Here is a 21,932-nt window from a genome sequence, read left to right as displayed (position 1 = left end):
TTTCTGTAGTCAAAAAGGCAGCACATGTAACTCTCCCCCCCACCCCCAATAAATTTTGCCAATCATGATCGCTAATTAATTGTTATCTTCTGTCCAATACGAGAACATAGACTTAACCCATTCAGTGCTGCCTTCGGACTACAGGAAACTAAAATTTCAGTGAGCAAACTTTCATTATGCTAACAGAGCAGGACAGTCTGTTAGATCATCATTAGGAGCACAGCATGAGAGAGAGGAGCTGTAACTGAGGGCTTATGGGAGTTGTAGTGTACTGTGGTGGCCATCTTGGAGATAACTCTGACTATTTAAAAAAGCTCATAAAATTTTGTAAATCATAAAGGAAACTATTTAGCTCCATTTTGTGATTAGTGACATTGAGTTTTATTATATTAATTTATTTATAGCATTATGGGTTTTTGTATCAGACATTCATATACCAAGAATACACCTTTGAAGATATTGATCAGATGTACACAACACAATAAAATTGATAAAAACTTTAATGTCACTTACACATTCAGTTTTTCACATCTTATTAATGTAACATATATAACAGCAGACTCGGCATCTGCTACCCAGCACTATATATGATGATATCTCTCAATTCTACCATTTCCCATTGACAACAACCTAGCCACAGAAAATATTTTTATATCAGTCTCTTATAATCTGCTGTTTTCAGATTTCAGCTGACTATCAGGTGGCAGAGGTTTTCCCAGGTGTTGCCCGATAGTTGGCCCATACCTACTATCAGATCTGGTCTCCTCCACTTCCTTCTTTAGCAAAAATCCACCAGTCATTCCTTCAAAGTCCTGAATAGGGAGGAAAGTGATAGGGATTTCATCCCAGATTTTCTCCAGTCGCTTCTCCCAGCTTTGAAGTATCCCAACGCGAGCTTCATCAGGTATGTGTGCCACAGCGTAGGAGATCTGAGGCTCCAGGACATTGAATCCACAGAAATTCAATATGCCATTCTGAAAATGCAAAAAAAAAGACTACGCTTTATGCTATGTTCACAATGCAAGTTCATTCTTTCAACAGCTTTCTACCATTGAGTACACATACAACAAAGGGCAGTAGCGTAACTGGAAGGTAATGTGTCCCAGTACAAAGTCAGTACCAGGCCCACGAATATAATGTATTGTTTCTAGTACTCATCTTCTCATATAGGAAAGTGACACCTTATGGGCCCCCTAAATGGGCAAACTTTCATGGGTATTAGGATATTAGCCTGTGGTGAAATAGCTATCATTGTCTCACAGGCATAGCTGATTTTTACTTCTGTATTCACAATGAGGGTGTTTAGGGGGGCTAGTTTGATTAAAGACACTGGCAGGGGTGTAACAAGGAGAGGCAGGGCTTCTGAATGGGGTCTGCTTCCCACTTGTATACTCACATATGCGAGTTACAATCACACATTTATACACTCATGCGCACACATGTAAAGCATATACACACATACAGTGTCATATACAAAGGTATAGCATATATGCACACATAGAGTATATACACACCCACCATACACTGTATATACATACAGCATATGCAGATGATAGATACAGCTTATATATATCACATACACTCACCGGCCACTTTATTAGGTACACCATGCTAGTAACGGGTTGGACCCCCTTTTGCCTTCAGAACTGCCTCAATTCTTCGTGGCATAGATTCAACAAGGTGCTGGAAGCATTCCTCAGAGATTTTGGTCCATATTGACATGATGGCATCACACAGTTGCCGCAGATTTGTCGGCTGCACATCCATGATGCGAATCTCCCGTTCCACCACATCCCAAAGATGCTCTATTGGATTGAGATCTGGTGACTGTGGAGGCCATTTGAGTACAATGAACTCATTGTCATGTTCAAGAAACCAGTCTGAGATTATTCCAGCTTTATGACATGGCGCATTATCCTGCTGAAAGTAGCCATCAGATGTTGGGTACATTGTGGTCATAAAGGGATGGACATGGTCAGCAACAATACTCAGGTAGGCTGTGGCATTGCAACGATTGGTACCAAGGGGCCCAAAGAGTGCCAAGAAAATATTCCCCACACCATGACACCACCACCACCAGCCTGAACCGTTGATACAAGGCAGGATGGATCCATTTTTTCATGTTGTTGACGCCAAATTCTGACCCTACCATCCGAATGTCGCAGCAGAAATCGAGACTCATCAGACCAGGCAACGTTTTTTCCAATCTTCTACTGTCCAATTTTGATGAGCTTGTGCAAATTGTAGCCTCAGTTTCCTGTTCTCAGCTGAAAGGAGTGGCATCCGGTGTGGTCTTCTGCTGCTGTAGCCCATCTGCCTCAAAGTTCGACGTACTGTGCATTCAGAAATGCTCTTCTGCCTACCTTGGTTGTAACGGGTGGCAATTTGAGTCACTGTTGCCTTTCTATCAGCTCGAACCAGTCTGCCCATTCTCCTCTGACCTCTGGCATCAACAAGGCATTTCCGCCCACAGAACTGCCGCTCACTGGATGTTTTTTATTTTTCGGACCATTCTCTGGAAACCCTAGAGATGGTTGTGCGTGAAAATCCCAGTAGATCAGAAGTTTCTGAAATACTCAGACCAGCCCTTCTGGCACCAACAACCATGCCACGTTCAAAGGCACTCAAATCACCTTTCTTCCCCATACTGATGCTCGGTTTGAACTGCAGGAGATTGTCTTGACCATGTCTACATGCCTAAATGCACTGTGTTGCCGCCATGTCATTGGCTGATTAGAAATTAAGTGTTAACGAGCAGTTGGACAGGTGTACCTAATAAAGTGAGTGTATATGTTATATACATATATGTGTATAGTGTCCCCCAGCTATTCCTCTTTTTGGATTTTATCTGCCTGATTATTTTATTCTCGGGTATGGGTTTACCGCTGCAGAGATGCACCTATGGCTGCAGACTCACAACATTGTGCATTTTAGCTGATTATGCTTGTGTGGAGGGGTGCTCAAACCACAATTCTGCTATGGGGACCAGCCTTTCCTATCAATGAATATAACTACTATAACACTGCCTCTCATGTACACAAATAAAACTACTACAATACTGCCCCCTATGTACACAAATAAAACTACTATAACACTGCCCACTATGTACAAGAATATAACTACTATGATACTGCCCCTATGTACAAGAATATAACTACTATGATGCAGAGAAAAAAGTGGTATCATCGGCAACAGGCAGGTGAGGTAAAAAAGCCAAACTTTATTTCCAAAACATGATTAAAAAGTGATCACTGAGGAGAGAAAAATGGTTACGCGTTTCGGACCAAAGGAAAAAGGTCCTTATTCATATCTGTATTTCATCTGGTGTGAGCTTGCTTTATGGAGAGGAGGAAACATGTCAGTGTGGAGAGACCTCCCTCCTGCAACGCTCACACGGGTGGAGACAAATTAACAACACATGGGGTGGAAACACAAGATGGAACCAGGCAAGAGAACACAAAAAAATGCAAAAAATATGTGAAAGACATGTATACATATGGATGCAGGTATATAAACATAATTGATAAATATAAAGTAAGTCACTTTTGAAATTTAATCCTGCAGGGTGACGGGTGTTAAGGGAAAGAATCCATTTTGCTTCCTTCATGTGAAGTTTTTTTAACCCTATCACCTCCTCTTCTGTTTATGGGAACATGGTCAATGGCCGTAACTTATTATATTTATTAATTATGTTTATATACCTGCATCCATATGTATACATGTCTTTCACATATTTTTTGTATTTTTTTGTGTTCTCTTGCCTTGTTCCATCTTGTGTTTCCACCCCATGTGTTGTTAATTTGTCTCCACCCGTGTGAGCGTTGCAGGAGGGAGGTCTCTCCACACTGACGTGTTTCCTCCTCTCCATAAAGCAAGCTCACACCAGATAAAAAATACAGGTATGAATGAGGACCTTTTTCCTTTGGTCTGAAACGCGTAACCATTTTTCTCTCCTCAGTGATCACTTTTTAATCATGTTTTGGAAATAAAGTTTGGCTTTTTTACCTCACCTGCCTGTTGCCGATGATACCACTTTTTTCTCTGCATTATACCTTTGGTCTCCGGGACCGGACCGGACTCTTCATCGTTGCACGGCATCCCACATGCACCTGCTGCGAACCAGGTGAGCTGACACCCGAGCCTTTGTGCTCTTGTCTCCATAACTACTATGATACTGCCCTCTATGTACAAGAACTACTATAATACTACCCTCTATGTACAAGAATATAACTACTATAATACTGCCCCTATGTACAAGAATATAACTACTATAATACTACCCCCTATGTACAAGAATATAACTACTATAATACTGCCCCCTATGTACAAGAATATAACTACTATGATACTGCCCCCTGTGTACAAGAATATAACTACTATAACACTGCCCCCTATGTACAAGAATATAACTACTATAATACTGCCCTCTATGCACAGTAATATAACTGCTATTACTACTTCAACTACTACTATGTTATATAACACAAACAGCCCCCTGTATATAGCCAGCTAGCCCCCCGAGTATACAGCCGGCCAACCAGCCCCCAGCCAGCCAGTCCCCTGTATATAGTCAGTCAGCCTCTGTGTCTACCCAGCTAGCCTTCTCTATAAAGCCAGCCAGTCCCCCCGGCATACAGCCAGCCCCCAGTATATAGTCAGCCATCCCCTTTATATAGCCGGTCAGCCTCTGTATATAGCGAGCCATTCCCCCTAGTATATAGCCATCCATCCCTTTTATAAAGCCAGTCAGCCCCTGTATTTAGCTAGCCATCCCCTGTATATAGCCAGCCATCCCCTTTATATAGCCAGCCATCCCCTTTATATAGCCAGCCATCCCCTGTATATAGCCAGCCATCCCCTGTTATAGTCTGCCAGCCCCCTGTATATAGTCTGCCAGCCCCCTGTATATAGTCAGCCAGACCCTGTAAATAGCCAGTCAGCCTCTGTATATAACCAGCTAGTCCCCCAAGTATACAGACAGACAGACAGCCCCCAGTATATAGCCATCCATCCCCCTGTATATAACTAGTGAGCATCTGGATATAACCAGCCCATCCCCTGTATATAGCCATCCAGTCCCTCCAGCATATAGCCAGCCAGACCCTGTATACAGCCTGCCAGCCCCCTGTATGTAGTCATCCAGCCCCCTTTATATAGCCAGCCCCCAGTGTATAGCCAGCCAGCCCCATTTACATAGCCAGTTAGCCCCTGTATATAGTCAGCTAGACCCTGTATATAGTCAGTCCCCCAAGTATACAGCCAGCCCCCCGGTATATAGCCATAGTTGCCCCTGTATATAGCTAGTTAGCATCTGAATATAGCCAGCCCATCCTCTGTATATAGCCAGCCAGTCCTACCCAGCATATAGCCAGCCATACACTGTATATAGTCAGCCAGCCCCCTGTATATAGCCATCCAGCCCCCTTCATGTAGCCAGTCAGCCTCTGTATATAGCCAGCCATTCCCCTAGTATATAGCCATCCATCCCCTTTATAAAACCAGTCACCTGTATATAGCCAACCAGCCCCAGTATTTAGCCAGCCAATCCCCTGTTTATAGCCAGCCAGTACCCACAGTATATAGCCAGTCAGCCTCCTGTAAATAGCCAGCCAGTCCCCTCTATATAGCCAGCCAGTATGTAGCCAGCCATCCTCTGTATATAGCCAGCTTCTGTATATGGCCAGCTAGCTCCTTGTATATAGCCAGCCCCCAGTATACAGCCTGCCAGCCCCCAGTATATAGCCTGCCAGTTGCCAATATATATCCAGCCAGACCATTGTATAAAGACAGCCTGTCCCCTGTATAGAGTCAGCCAGCCTCTCTGTATAGCCAGCTAGTCTCCTCTATAAAGCCAGTCAGTCCCCCCGGCATACAGCCAGCCCCCAGTATATAGTCAGCCATCTATAGCCATTTATATAGCCAGTCAGCCTCTGTATATAGGCAGCCATTCCCCTAGTATATAGCCATCCATCCCTTTTATAAAGCCAGTCAGCCCCTTTATATAGCTAGCCTGTCACCTGTGTATATTCAGCTAGCCAGTCCCCTGTAAACAACCAGACCCCTGTTTATAGCCAGCCAGGCCCAATTAATAGCCAGATGGACCCCTGTATATAGCCAACCATACCCAATAAATAGCCAGCCAGCACCTGTATATAGCCAGCCAGACTCAGTAAATAGCCAGCCAGCCTCCTGTATACAGCCAGCCAGCCCCCTTAAATTGCCAGTCAGCCCCTGTATATAGCCAGCCATCCCCTGTATATAGCCAGCTAACCCCTTGTATATAGCCAGCCAGCCCTAGTATACAGCCTGCCAGCCCCAGTAGATAGCCACCCAGTTCCCTGTATATTACCATCCAGACCATTATCTATAGCCAGCCAGTCCCCTGTATATAGCCAGTCATCCCCCTGTGTGTAGCCAGCTAGTCCCCTCTATAAAGCCAACTAGTCGCCTCTATATAGCCAGCCAGTGCCCTGTTTATAGCCAGACAGCCCCTGTATATAGGCAGCCAACACCTGTATATAGCCATCCAGTCCTTATATAGCCAGCCAGTTCCCTGTATATATATCCAACCACCCCCTTTATATAGCCAGCCCCTGTATAAAACCAGCCAGTATCCCCAGTATACAGTCAGCCTGTGTCTGGCCAGCCAGTCCCCTCTATATAGCCAGATCCCTGTATATAGCCAGTCAGCCTCCTGTATATAGCCAGTCAGTCCCCTCTTTATAGCCAGCCAGTGCCCTCTTTATAGCCAGCCAGTCCCCCAAGTATATAGCCAGCCCCCATATATAGCCAGCTAGCCCCCTCTATAAAGTCAACCAGTGCTCTGTATATAGCCAGTCAGCCCCCAGTATATAGCCAGCCAGTCTCCTGTATATAGCCAGAAAGCCCCTGTATATAGCCAGCCATCCTTCTGTATATAGCCGGTCAACCCATGTATATAGCCAGCCAGTCCCCTCTATATAGACAGCCAGTCTGCTGTATATAGCTAGTCAGCCCCCTGTATATAGCCAACCACACCCAGTAAACAGCCAGACCTGTATATGGAAAGCTAGTACCACCAGTATGTAGCCAACCAGTCGCCTTTATATAGCCAGTCAGCCCCTGTATGTAGCCAGCCAGCCTCTGTAGATAGCCCGCCAGTCAACTGTACACAGCCAGCCCCTGTATATAGCCAGCCAGTACCCTGTATATAGCCATCTAGTCCCATGTATATACCCAGCCAGTTCCCTTTATATATCCAACCAGCCCCCCAGTATATAGTCAGTCAGCCCCCCTAGTATACAGCCAGCCAGTCCCCTGTATATAGCCATTCAGCCCCCTGTATATAGCCAGCCAGTCCCCTGTATATAGCCAGACAGTGCCCTGTATATAGCCAGCCCCCAGTATATTGCCAACCAGTTCCCTCTATATAGCCAGCCAGTCCCCTCTATATAGCCAGCCTCCCAGTATATAGCCAGCCAGTACCCCTGTATATAGCCAACCATTCGCCCCAGTATACAGCCAGCGAGACCCCACTATATAGTCAGCCAGTCCCCTGCGTATAGCCAGCCAGTCCCCTGCATAAAGCCAGCCCCCAGTATATAGCCAGCCAGCCCCAGTAAATAGCTAGCCATCCCCCAGTATATAGACAGCCAGTCCCCTGTATATGGCGAGTCAGTCCCCTGTATGTATCCAGCCAGCCTTTGTATATAGCGAGCCAGTAACTTGTATATGGCCAAGCAGCCCCCTTCCCAGCACCTTTCAGACACCCCCACCCCGACCACACACCAGCCCCAGAACAGTTGGCTCATCGGGATTTCCCCGGGTGGGTTACCTGTTACAGGGTTGTTCGCATTTCAGCAAATAAATATTCATTACATAATAATGATTCATTGCATAATGAAGAGTTCTACAATTTTGTTTCTGTACCAATTCCTCACAGTTTCCTGGGTCTCTGCTTGTTATCATTCTATGGAAAGCTTCTATGTTTATTCCCTGGGGATAGAAATCTATCCCTGGTCATGTGATGTCACACAGGTGCTTATCAATATCACAGTGAGTAATCAGAGAGGTGTGATATAACGAGCTGTGCACCTGTGTGACATCACATGACCAGGGACAGATTTCTATCCACAGTAAGCAAAGATCAAGATAACCCCAAAAAAACAGAAAGGTTTTAGAATTATGCAAATGAACCCTGGAGCCCTTCAGCTTCGTTTGCATAATTTCTTTTAATTTTTTTCGGAAGAACAAGGTCCTAAGAAGCTGCAAGAAGAGTGGATTCTGCCAGAGAGGGCGCACACCAGCATGTCTGTGTGCTTTGTTTACAATCCATCATCCTGCTTGTAGATGTCCTTTAAAAATTACCTGCATAGGCCACAGAATAACATTGATGTCTCCACTAAGCCCTGAGGGTGCTGTCATTGATTCAGGCCCACCAGTAGTGAAGGACAAGAGGGCTTTTTTATTCTGTTAAAAAAAATGACAATAAATGTATAAATATATTTATACTGTAATTACAGTCCAGTTATAACAGAGAATATTTTAATGATCCAAGCTAGAATATATTATGAAATTTCAGAACACAGTAGAATGAGATGTTTATTGGGCAGTATTTTACAATTCACCTAAAATGATAATGCTCTTTATTTAACTCTTCTCGGACGTCTAAAGTCAGCGGGCGCTGTCCCGAAGTCTGCAGTGACGTCATATAAACTCTGGGATCACGTGACTGTCGGGTCTAAAGGGATTAACCAGAGCTGCTGGGTCTAATTAGACTCAGTACAGCTCTAATCAACACCACCAGTGACAGGTGGTGGTTTTCCCCCTGTAACTGGAGCTTTTGTAGAAAAAAAAAAGTGATAATGTCGCTCAGGGGTCATTTATGACCTAATGGGGGACGTATAAAGTAAAAACACAAAAAAAACACACACAAAAAAAATATGAACAAATATTCATAAAAATACAATATATTTTTCTATATAATATAAAAAAAGGTCTCTCGCTACACTACAAAAAACATCGCCATAGTCGCCTCGTTTGCCTAAGACTATACATATTGGGACAGATTTATCAGGTTTCTGAAAGTCAGAATATTTCTAGTAGCCCATGGCAACCAATCACAGCTCAGCTTACGTTTTACCAGTGCTTATGAATATTTTAAAGGGAAGCTGTGATTGGTTTCCATGGGCAACTGGAAAGGTTATGACTTTCAGACAGCTTGATAAATCTGCCCCATTATATATAAAAACGACTGAAACAAAATAAGGAATTCATTAAAAATTTTCATTTTGAGTTACATTGAAAATTTTAAAAATGTACTATATACTACAAAAAAAGACTTTTTCCATAAAAAATGTTTATAGAATTATTACCTTTTTAACTAGCTCCATGAAAAACACAGCAAAAATTTTTTAAAGTAGCATGCAAAAAAAAAAAAAAGTTATGGCCCTTAAACCGGCACTTACCTCCTCATTGTGTACCCTCTCGTCTCTCCCTTAGCCTCCTTTCATAACTCCCAAATTGCGAGCCCCTCTCATATATCCCATATTATTCCCGATTATCATAACCCCCATAATGTGGGCTCGTTCTCTTATCCCTCCCATATTGTGGGCCCCCTCTCATACCCACCATATTGTGGGCCCCCTCTTATGCCCCCCATATTGTGGGCGCCCTCTTATACCGCCCTATATTGTGGGCCCCCTCTTATACCTCCCATATTGTGGGCCCCCTCTCATACTCTCCCATATTGTGGGCCCCCTCTCATACTCTCCCATATTGTGGGCCCCCTCTCATACTCTCCCATATTGTGGGCCCCCTCTCATACTCTCCCATATTGTGGGCCCCCTCTTATATCCCACCATATTGTGGGCCCCCTCTTATATCCCACCATATTGTGGGCCCCCACTTATACCCTACCATATTATGGGCTCCCTCTCATATCCTACCATATTGTGGCCCACCCATTCATCCTCTTTCTCTTCTTTCAAATGAATAAAAAAATTAACCACCACATACTCACCTGTCCCCGTTTCCCAGAAGCCCTCCTCTATCCCTGTTCTCTGTCCCTCACCGGACACAGATAGATTTGAAGTGCCGACATGGCAGGTGGGGGCGGAGTCATTGTGCGGCAGGGGTGGAGCTAATAGCTGTTGGGACTCACCGGTGTTTTCACCAGTACACCAGTGGGCCAGTCTGATGCTGCATATTTGTATTGTTTGCTGTTCATATGGTTATATGACATTATTGTATGTTCGCTCTGACGTGTTTTTGCTGACAGATCATGTGACTCTTTTCAAGGTGTTTCTTCTACCTGTCATCCAGCAGTTTATCTAATGCAGTCTAACTTCTGACTAAGGCCATGCGTCCAAAAGGCGTCACCTTTTTGCTGCTATGAAATGTGATCACTTTTTCATTTTTTAATGTTTTAAATAACCATCATTATGTTTTCATTTCACGCTAGAAGGACCTTTTTTATAGATTGCTTCAATTCTTTTGCCTCAACTTAAAGCTTCATGGCGGCAAGACTTGGAGTGGGCTGAAAATATTTAGCTTTTTATTATGTTACAGAATAAAAATCCATTTTGTTCATGTGACTGATTCATACAAAGTACAGTAGTTCTTTCCAAATATAAATTCAGACTTTACACTATACAATATATCATGACCAAAGCCAAAAAGTTTACCTTAAATGGTCCTTTGGAGTACATGGTTTCAAAACTGTATGCAAACCCCATAGACAGGACTCGTTCCACCCATCCTTTCATTATGGCAGGTAACCCGAACCAATACAAGGGAAACTGGAATGAGTTAAAAAGCTTCAGTAAGGTCAATGCAAAGTCCACTTATATTCTATTTCATTTATATAGACATAAAAACTACTGTAAGCCTTAGTGCTGCATATATTACACCCTCTACTTCACAAAAAGATGTCCAACTCTAATGAAAATGTTGTTGTAAAATGAAGGATTATGGGATGTAACAATTAGGTATGGACTTGATTGGCCTGCATCTTTTTCCAACCATATATACTATGCTTCTATGAATTACAATAGTTTTTAGTACAAAATGTATTGAGTAGCCATAAAAGATATAAACTGGACAACAGAACGTAACATAATAATGGCACATTCCAGGTAGAATGTGTTATTGATAAAGTACAGCCTGATGGGCCCAGAACAAGACACAAGGACAATGTCACGCATTGCCCCTCAAGCCATGGTCTATGCCAGTGATGGGCAACCTTTTGAGCTTGGTGTGTCAAATTTCGCCAAAAAACCGAGCATAACTTGGGTCGTGTGTCACCTTGATAAAAAAATGTTGTAATATTTATAGTTTAAATAACAAATATGTATAATTATTTAACTTCTAGGGTACTTTAATCCTAGGTTGTGTGATTGCTCCTACCATGTACTGCCGTACTACAGTATGGCAGTATATGGGGGTTTTCCACATCATCTATTTATTACAATGTGCTGGACAATCTCCCAGCCTCTCGGCTACTGCACCTGGCCGTGTAGGAGCCGGGGATGAAACTTAACTCTCTGGCGGCTGCGTGTCACTGAAAATGGCTATGCGTGTCAGCACTGACACGCGTGTCATAGGTTGGCCATCACTGGTCTATGCAGAAAACTATGTGGTGTTGTTTTTCCAGTTATGCATTTTTCAACAGTAGCAAAAGCATTTAGCATGTGTAAGCATTTATATAATATTTTGGACTTTTAGAAAAGAAACTGAAGCTCTGTTCACTTGAGCACAAGAACAATGATGGTGTATTAGTTTATTGGAAGACACTGGGAATACATATCTTGAGGAATAAAATACATTAAAGAAAAAGCCTTTAAAATGTTGCAAATACTGTATGTCTAAATATTCGTTCACAATCATCACAAAATTGATGGGTCTGATTTATTAAGAATGGTATTAATGACCACCTAAAAATGAGATAAGCAGAAGTGTAGGTCTCAATAATTTTGTTGTATCTCAGGTGGTTAGGGGCTGGAATAGACCAACACATTTTTGCACCAGTGTTTTGGTACAAATAATGTCCTAAGTGGCAAGTGGGGGAAAAGTCAACATGTTTGGCACAAATACAACTTTTATCATACATTTTTGTGACTTTTAAACATTTTTCTCTAGAAACTGGTGATAATTGTATGATAAATTCCCCATAATTGTAAAGGGCTGTTTTTGAATAATACATTGATGGCCCACGCTAGAAAGAGTGGTCAGTTATTAATAAGTGTAACACTGCTGCTTACTAAGTGCCAGGAATCCCTGATAAAGGTCACTATTATGAGCACATCTGTATAGGTGACACCATGTTTAGTCCTTTTCAGTTAGTTCATGGAAACCTTACACAGGACTGACTGCTCTGTGGGCTAAACTATTCAAAATATATATAAAAAACTATTATGAAACAAAAAAAATAATTAACTTTTTTAAAAAGTATGTAAAGTGTCTATAAAGTATGTAAAGTGCACGTAAAGCAACCCTTTTGGTGTCGGACCCCTGAAATCCCCAAACTAAAGTTACTGATAACATTAACCAAACATTACCTGAAAGATGATAAGGTCAGCCCTATCCACTTTCTTCTGCTCTTCTTTAATGTCTTTGGCGAGGCGCCCCTCCTTCCATGCTGCCAAAATCTCTGCGCCATATTTGAACCTACTTGGCTCTTTAGCTTTACCTGCATTACAGATGAATTTGTCTCATTATGCCATTATCCCTATGACCATCACAATTTTATATCAGTAGTTACTTAGCTATCATAAAAATCCAGCATGCCAAGAGCTTGCCCTACGAGTTGTAGATTGTCAGCTGGAGAACCACAATTTAAAGGGAACCTACCACCACGAAACTACCTATAAAGGTAGATCGGGTGGTAGGTGGATCAATAGGACGTGAGGATAGCCCTTTCAAGGGCTAATCCTCACGTCCCCGCAATGTTTTGAAAACTTTTATTGCCCCAATATTAAAATTTACTTATGCGGCTACCGGGGCGTGGAGTAGCCGCATCTGAGGTTACACGAGGCGGCTACTCCACGCCCCGGTAGCCTCTTTTCTCCTCCTACCAAAAATCTTCGGCGCGCAGCTACGAGGAGCTGCGCGCCCTCGTCCGGCACATCTGCTGTCTGCGCATGCGCAGAACAGCAGGCCCGCGCCTGCGCGGTCACTGCTACGGAGTCGGAGCTGCACAGGCGCGGGCCTGCTGTTCTGCGCATGCGCAGACAGCAGATGTGCCGGACGAGGGCGCGCAGCTCCTCGTAGCTGCGCGCCGAAGATTTTTGGTAGGAGGAGAAAAGAGGCTACCGGGGCGTGGAGTAGCCGCCTCGTGTAACCTCAGATGCGGCTACTCCTCGCCCCAGTAGCCGCATAAGAAAATTTTAATATTGGGGCAATAAAAGTTTTCAAATCATTGCGGGGACGTGAGGATTAGCCCTTAAAAGGGCTATCCTCACGTCCTATTGATCCACCTACCACCCGATCTACCTTTATAGGTAGATTTGTGGTGGTAGTTGCCCTTTAAGTCTGTACGTATATATACATACGTATCTATGAAATAAAGTGGTTATGGCTTTGAAATGTCAGTAGCACTGAACAATTTGTTCAGGAAATGTTTACTTATTTTGTCTTAAGCTGTGTCTGCTACTGCAGCCCATGCAAATACTACAGTAGCTGGCAAGACCTAAGAGCAAGAGTGGTGCTGTTTATGTAGATTTTGTTTCTAGTTGTTATTATTCTTACCTGTGATATCGTTACGTGACAGGACAGGATTAAACTTCATTTCATAAAGATCAGACACAAGAACTGTCCACCCCTTCTTCTTAAGAGCTTTTTCTGTCACCTCCTTCATGGTGTAGTTAAAAGATGTCCGCTCTTGGTGAGCTAACACAATCAGTGCGGTTTTGCCTTCAAGTAACATAACACACAATAAAACATTAGCTGCAATTTAAATCCAATTTAGCCCAAACTGGACTGACCCATACATTTTGACATGTTCTCTATTTATCTCAGACTTCAGCTTAGCTACACTGTAAACTAAAAGCAGGAAGATAAAAAAACACAGAGACTTCACTACACAGAGAGCTAATGTCTCTCTGTATTATCTCTATATTGAACACCAGCAAACGTCTTAAAGGACGTCTACCACTATTTTCTCGGTGGTAGACTGTCCCATATGCCACCCTCTGTACCTAATGCTCTCTATGGAGCCTCTTTGCACTTGCCCGGGGCTTCTGTGGTATGGAGAAAATAAACTTTTATATCTATTGAAATGAGCTGGAGGCGCTTTGGGTCTTGTCCGACAAGCGCCTCCTGGCTCCTCTGATAACTAATTTATGCGCGCCACCCCGCCTTATTGGTATGCACCACTACCAGCCACCCACGCGGTAAGGCAGCTGGTGACGTCATCCGGCACTCTTCTATCTTGCGCAGCTTGCAGGTATCCTGTGCAGCTGTGCAAGAAATCAAGAGTGCCGGATGATGTCACCAGCTGCCTAACCGCATGGGTAGACGGAAGCGGTGCATACGAATGAGGAGGGGGGCATGCATAAATTAGCCTTCGGAGGAGCCAGGAGGCGCTCATCGGATGGGACCCTGAGCACCTCCGGCTGATTTCATAAGATATAAAAGTTTATTTTCTCCATACCACGGGGGCTCGGAGCGCAAAGAGGCTCCTCTGATAACTAATTTATGCGCGCCACCCCGCCTTATTGGTATGCACCACTACCAGCCACCCACGCGGTAAGGCAGCTGGTGACGTCATCCGGCACTCTTCTGTCTTGCGCAGCTTGCAGGTATCCTGTGCAGCTGTGCAAGAAATCAAGAGTGCCGGATGATGTCACCAGCTGCCTAACCGCATGGGTAGACGGAAGCGGTGCATACGAATGAGGAGGGGGGCATGCATAAATTAGCCTTCGGAGGAGCCAGGAGGCGCTCATCGGATGGGACCCTGAGCGCCTCCGGCTGATTTCATAAGATATAAAAGTTTATTTTCTCCATACCACGGGGGCTCGGAGCGCAAAGAGGCTCCATAGAGAGCATAAGGTACTGAGGGTGGCATATAGGACTGCCTACCACCGAGAAAATGGTGGTAGATACGTCCCCAAAAATAGAAAAAATTGCACAAAAAGAAAAGGAAAGTCAAAATGCTCCCAATATATACTATTAGGAAATGTCGGTCCCTCGGTAGTGAATTTATGGTACACAAACAAAATGTTCAATGGGAGACCAGCCAGCTCTTAGGAAATTGACCTTCGGACTATGTGAAACACTACCTCTTAAAGAAACGGTGCAATGTATAAATGTTCTACTTCTATTACACATAATAAGAATGAGGCAGTAGGAATGCATCATACTAAAGACTCACCAGCCATGACTATTTTCTGTTGTCTTCTAAACCAGAGGAGAATTTACTTTTGCTTAGTTTATGTCACCTTACTGACTTCCACACCTGAACTGTATTTCTGAGGGAGAAACCTGTCTTTTATACTGAGTGAGATGAATGATCACCTCAGGCAGGAGTGGTCATCATGACACAGGTAAAAAGAGATGTCACTGAGTTTACCTTCAGCTACTGAGCACACCCCTTCCTGCAGAAGTTATCCACACATAGATTTGCAGACTTTACCAGTAACAGTAAATGTTCCTGTGTTGAACGAACAGGGAATGTATCCTAATCCGAGTCAAATATGTGTCTACAACGTTCATATGTTCAGTTTTTCAGATGCGGTTTTCAAAGTGAAAGCAGGTGTGGATCACAATGGGTGAGCACATGCCACTGAGGGGTGCTACTCCTCTTTTCTTCACTCAACTCCTAGTTGACAATGTTTGAATGCACCCTAATAAGTGGATCCTAAAAACAGCCACATTGGGTCCACTTGGTGTAATTTCTCATTGGTTTATATGTTGCTTAGTTACAATACTCAGCTGCATATAACAGGGTGAGCCGTCCTTCTGTGTGATGTCACAGGTCTGACGAAACGAACGCACGCAAAATGTGCTCTGTGACATGTCTGCCATCTCCTTACCTGCCTTATGTGCTGCAATAAAGGCTTTGTTTTCTACTGCTGGTAAGTGCAACCCTCATTGTTCTCCTCTGCCATCGTAGATATCACAGTATGAATAACTACATGACATGAGGAACATTTGAGTTCATTCACTGAAATCAAAGCCATTTTCTTGGGTGTGTGTTGTTTTCTCTGCTTCTGTGTACCAACCTGGAATGATTCCACAGGATGTATTTACATTTATTTATGTTGTGTTTACATTGCCTTTTATAACAGCTCAGTCGAGGAAATGAACATTCACATTTGCAAAATGCAATCACATAAAGGAAACCTACCACTTGGAAATGGTCTTTGTGGCCCACACTAACCTGCACATAAGTGGGGCTGAGCTGGTGTAGGCAAATATTTTGGTTAAACATATAACAAAATGGATGGATTCTAACTATAGATTCTTTGCTAATAACCCACTCGGGGCTTCTCTTTACATCACAGCGCTTGGGCATTAGCATAATAGGGGAGGCATGCAGAGTGCCGTCTCCACCTCCCCCCACCCTCCCTTCTTCGCTCGGTGACGTCACCGGCTCTCAGGAGCATTAGGGCATGCGCATCGCCGGCTCACATGGAGGCTGCATGTGCTATCGCAAGACTTTGACGAGGAGACCGCCAAAGTCTCGCCCCCGGCTCGCAGGGTGGCTGCGCGTACTATCGCCGAAGTCTTGTGCTATCTCATGGTAAAGTAAGCAGCTCCAGGTGCTACAGCATATGCCGCAGTGTTACACTGCTAGCGTTATCGGAAACCTCCGATAATGCTAACAAACACTGCAGTGCTGTACAGTTGAAAACGCCGGACCACGCTGTAAGCGGTCGGGCATATTCATGACGGGGTGGTCTGAGGCGCTGCTTCTCCCCTGGGCCGCCTTCTTACTCCATAGGCGGGCAGTGACTGCTGAGCTTCACGCGGCAGTCGCGGCCCTATTCCCGCCCCCTCATGAATTTGCCCGACCACTTACAGTGCGGTCCGGTGTTTTCAATTGTGAAGCGCTGCAGTGTTTGTTAGCATTATTGGAGGTTTCCAATAACGCTAGCAGTGTAACACTGCGGCATATGCTGTAGCACTAGGAGCTGCTTACTTTATTAAGCAGCTCCTAGTGCAGTATTTAGAGGTGACAGACCCTCTTTAACCTGTTAACGCTCAGCGTCCCATATATATCGGATGTTGAGCGTGGTGACTTAGCGCTCAGTATCTGATCTGAGCTGAACCGGCATCGGGAAACACAGGGTGCCGGCTGTAACATAGACCTAGCACCCAGTGTAACACCCACGATCGGAGTGAGCTCCGCTCACGGGTGCTTAATCCGTTAAATGCCGCGGTCAGCGCGACCGCGGCATTTAACATGCCTTTCGGGGGGTCTTTCCCCCACGATCGCCCCCCGAACCGCTTTCAGGGGGTGCCGATCGTTGCTATGGCATCTCTGGGGTCCGATCAGAACCCCAGAAATGCCTGAAGGCAGTGCCAGTAAGATGGCGTCTGTGACGTCATCTTACATCTTACTGGCACAGTGCCAGCTTATGCATGTGCATAGACTGACGCTGCTAATATCCTGCAATACATCAGTATTGCAGGATATTATCATGAACAAGCAATCAGATGATTGCTTGTTCATGTCCCATGGTGGAAGTAGTAAAAAAGTAAAAAAAAAATGTTTTTCAATAAAAAAAATAAAGTCATATATCACTAAAAATGCCCATAAGCCACATAACATATAAAGAGACATATAACGCTAAAAAAAGTCTAAATCATAACACAAAACCCACATATATAGTATCACCGCATCCGTAACAATTCGTAGAATAAATCGAAATAATTATTGAACCCGCACGATGAACGCTGTTAAAAAAACCTGTTAAAAACCCGCCAAAAATTATTCTTTTTACCTATTGAATCCCACAAAAAATGCAATAAAAAGAGTTCAAAAAAACATTTGTACTCCAGAATAATACTGGTGCAAAGTACAACATCTCCCGCAAAAAAACAAGCCAACAACCAGCTCCGTAGCCAAAAAAGTAACAATGTTATGCCACTTGGAAGACGGCAATGCAAAAATGACAGATTTTTCCCACATTAGGGTTTTATTTGGCAAATTTAGTAAAATGTAAGAAAAAATATTCATGTCTGGTATCCCCGTAATCGTATTGACCCATAGAATAACGATAACATGATTATTAGGCTAAACGGTGAACACGAAAAAAAAAAAAAGGAAAAAATCCAGTACAGAATTTATTATTTTTTACTCCTGCCTTAAAAAAAAAGTTCTAAACAATAGGGGATACCAACTCCAAAATGGTAACACTGGAAAAAGCATCTCATCCCGCAAAAAAAAATGCTGTCACATGGCCGCAATAACGAAAAAGTGAAAGTTTTATATCCTACAAAAGGGGCCAATTAGGAAAGTAAAATCCTGGCAGCTGCAGGGTGCTCCTCCCCTTTTGCGCCTCGCTGTGCGCCCATAAAACAAGTAACAGCCACATGTGGGGGGTCTCTGCACTTGGGAGAAATTGCAGAACAAATTGTATGGTGGATTTTATCTTTTGGAAATGTGTAAATTTTAGGGCTAAATGAACTTATAACCGGCACAATTTAACCATTCTAAATGTTACCTCCATTTTGATTTCATTACTATGAAGATCTCAAGGGGTTAACCATCTTCCTAAAAGCTGTTTCTGATAGCTTGAGGGGTGCACATTTGAAAATGGGTTGATACATAGGGATTTTTGATGCTAAATATGTAAAATTTTAAAAATTCAAAAACGGGATTTATCCCCAAAATAGTCAATTCTAAAAATACGGAAAATCAATGTTCAATTTGTAAGCCGCGTGACATCAAAATAAATTAGCAACTTATTTAGGTGGTAGATCTATCTGCCTGAAAAAACAATTATTTTGAATTTCAAAAATGGCAATTTTTTTTGTAAATAAACGCAAAACCTATCAGCCGACATTTACCACTAAAATGAAGCACAACATGTGGGGAAAAAAACTATCTCAGAATCGCTTTGATTCTGAGATAGTGTTCAAAAGTTATAACCATAACAGTGTTCAAAAGTTATAACCATATAAAGCGACGCAAGTCGGAATCCAAAAAATCGGGCTCAGCCTTAAGCTACAAAATGGCTGCGTCCTTAAGGGGTTAAGCATTCTGTCAAGCATCCGCTAACATTGTGTTTTTAAAAAATAAGGTTAAAACAAATGTTGACAGCAATGTCATTAGGCAAATTTTCTCTCCTCAGTTGTGTATTGGGGTTAAAAACACAATGCCACATGTGAAGGCAGGCACAAGGTAACCAGCCCTGATACAAACACAGAGATGCACAGTGGTGAGTGCAAAGTCACCCTCATCTTATATACACGTTAAGTAAACTTAACCAATTGTGGAAAAGTATCCATTTGAACAGTGTAGAGAGAGTGTCCCCCAATCTGGAACCTTGTCAACTAACCCATTGCGCCAATGACTTTTTCCCATTTAGATTCCAGTTTTTTGCTCCCCTCCTTTGAAAACCCATAACTTTTTTATTTTTAGTGTACAGAGCAGTATGAGGGCTTGTTTTCAAATTGTACTTCCTACTGGCACCATTTAATACTCCATGCAATATACTGGGTTTATTAGGTTTCTTTGTTTCGCCATATTCTGACACCATTAACTGTCATTTTTGTGGTTCAAGCTCTTTTCTTTATTGCTACCATTTTGGGTTCCGATATGAGGTTCACCACTGGAAATAATTGTTTTTATAGTTTGATAGATCAGGCATTTAAGAATGTGGTGATACCTAAATTACTTAGGATTTCCCTTGTGAGTAGAATTTATTTTATTTTATTTTTATTTACAGTTTTCTTGTTTTACAGTTTTTAAGCCCCCCTGGGGATTTTGAACCCTAGGGGGTCTGATCCTTCCTACCATATGCTGCAATATTAATACAGTTATTTTCTGGGGATCTGTATTGGTTTGTCATCAATATACAATATCTATACAATAAAATATAAATTAACCAATAACACAGTGATATTCTTTTGTCCTGGAAGCTGTAACAATTGAGGCACAGGTAACATTTACATACCCTGCAACTTCCCGTGATCAAAATATAAATGGGTTTTTAAACAGAAATGTCTCCTCTATTATCAGTCCCAACTTATGCATAATAAAGAACCTCTACTATAGGACGTTATTTAAGAAACCATATACAGGCGGTCCCCTACTTAAGAACACCTGACTTACATACGACCCCTAGTTACAAACGGACCTCTGGATTTTGGTAATTTACTGTACTTTAGTCCTAGGCTACAATAAACAGCTATAACAGTTATCACAGGTGTCTGTAATGAAGCTTTAGTGTTAATCCTGGTTCTTATGACAACCCAACATTTTTAAAATCCAATTGTCACAGAGAGCAAAAAAGTTCTGACTGGGATTACAATGATAAAATATACAGTTCCGACTTACATACAAATTCAACTTAAGAGCAATCCTCCAGACCCTATCTTGCATGTAACCCGGGGACCGCCTGTATACTCCTAAAGTTTTATGTTAGAATCAATAAACCCTAAGGAATGTTTCACACTCTCCATGATCAGCCTGTGATCATGGACTATGCAGATTCCTGTGTCATGGGCTGATCCCACATCAGCAGTACTGACACTGTAATTCCCCACTGAAGTACTGAACTACTGAAGTAGTTATACTAAGTGGGGACACTAATGATACAATATAGTCTGTGGGGCACTATTATACTGTAACGGGCAGTAAGGAGGCGGGCTTAGGGGAGTGGCCAAATAAGTGCAATCTGCAGTGCACAAGTTTTGTCCCTATTTTTGGGAGCTCATCAGGTATGTTCTTCTCCACAGAGTCATTCTCAACAGCATTTTCTTTTACAATTAAAGCAGCCCATATAATGAATTGTGATTTTGCTTCTTACATAAATATCATGACAGGCTGAAATCTAGAAAGTTCTAATAATAACATAAGCACAGTAATAAGCAGGCTAGGCAAAGCTTAGCCAAATGCTGAGTCACTGTGACAGAAACATTAGAATACTCGATTCCCTGACAGCAACACTCCTGCCTGGTATGTTCCATCATCCCATCCATTGCAACTTTCTTACTCCTCTGCCCTTCCCATATTTGCTAAACAGCACTCTGCTTGGTTAGATCAAAGCTCACAGCAGGTGGACAGAATCCAAAACTCATGATAACGGCACAATCAGAACTTTTTTCTAATATCTTTAACTCCTTAAGGACGCAGCCATTTTGTAGCTTAAGACTCACCCCCATTTTTTGGATTCTGACTTGCGTCGCTTTATATGTTTATAACTTTTGAACACTGTTACTTATCAAAGCGATTCTGAGATAGTTTTTTTCCCCACATGTTGTACTTCATTTTAGCAGTAAATTTTGGCTGATGAGTTTTGCGTTTATTTACAAATAAAAGAAAAAATGATGAATCTTTTGAAAAATTAGCTATTTTTGAAATTCGAAATCATCACGTTTTCAGGCAGACAGATTTACCACCTAAATAAGTTGCTGAATAACATTTCCCATATGTCTATTTACATAATTTTTGAAATGTCTGGATAATTTATTTTGATGTCACGCGGCTTACAAATTGAATATCGCTTTTCCGTATTTCCAGAATTGACTATTTTGGGGATAAATACAGTTTTGAATGAAATTTTACATATTAAGCATCAAAACCCCCTATATCAGTGGTGGCTAACATATGGCAATTTCTGTGGGCACCCAGGCCTGCACCCCAACACAGAGTTTGCCAGCGAAGCTTTCTCCTGTGATCCAATACAGCTCAGAAAGTGCCATGCTCGACGCTTTTTTAAAGCAACATCCTTGGCTGCCAGGACTACAGGAGGAGCGGGAAGGTGTGGATAGAGATGGATTGT

The 21,932-nt window shown here is 42.7% G+C and overlaps 1 protein-coding gene across 3 annotated transcripts; it reads right to left on the bottom strand.

Annotated features, from left to right (window-relative positions):
• Positions 1-482: 482 nt before the first annotated feature.
• On the bottom strand, positions 483-16,099 carry LOC140070634 (NAD(P)H dehydrogenase [quinone] 1-like). Of its 3 annotated transcripts, none has more exons than XM_072117351.1 (6): positions 16,011-16,099; positions 13,726-13,890; positions 12,537-12,667; positions 10,665-10,778; positions 8,347-8,448; positions 483-974 (listed from the first exon to the last, which is right to left on the bottom strand). In XM_072117351.1, exons 2-6 carry the CDS (start codon positions 13,832-13,834, stop codon positions 663-665), a joined length of 768 nt encoding a protein of 255 aa, XP_071973452.1. In that variant the 5' UTR covers positions 13,835-13,890; positions 16,011-16,099; the 3' UTR covers positions 483-662. The 3 variants fall into 3 exon arrangements, with proteins under 3 accessions (XP_071973452.1, XP_071973451.1, XP_071973450.1); XM_072117350.1 differs by lacking the exon at positions 16,011-16,099 and adding an exon at positions 15,350-15,799; XM_072117349.1 differs by lacking the exon at positions 16,011-16,099 and having other exon boundaries at positions 13,726-13,903.
• Between the last annotated feature and the right edge of the window lie 5,833 nt (positions 16,100-21,932).

The sequence above is a fragment of the Engystomops pustulosus genome, chromosome 7 (genome assembly GCF_040894005.1).
Source record: "Engystomops pustulosus chromosome 7, aEngPut4.maternal, whole genome shotgun sequence".
Lineage (NCBI taxonomy): Eukaryota > Metazoa > Chordata > Amphibia > Anura > Leptodactylidae > Engystomops > Engystomops pustulosus.
The sequence above is the reverse complement of the archived record's forward strand: the minus strand, read 5'-3'. Positions and strand labels throughout refer to the sequence as shown.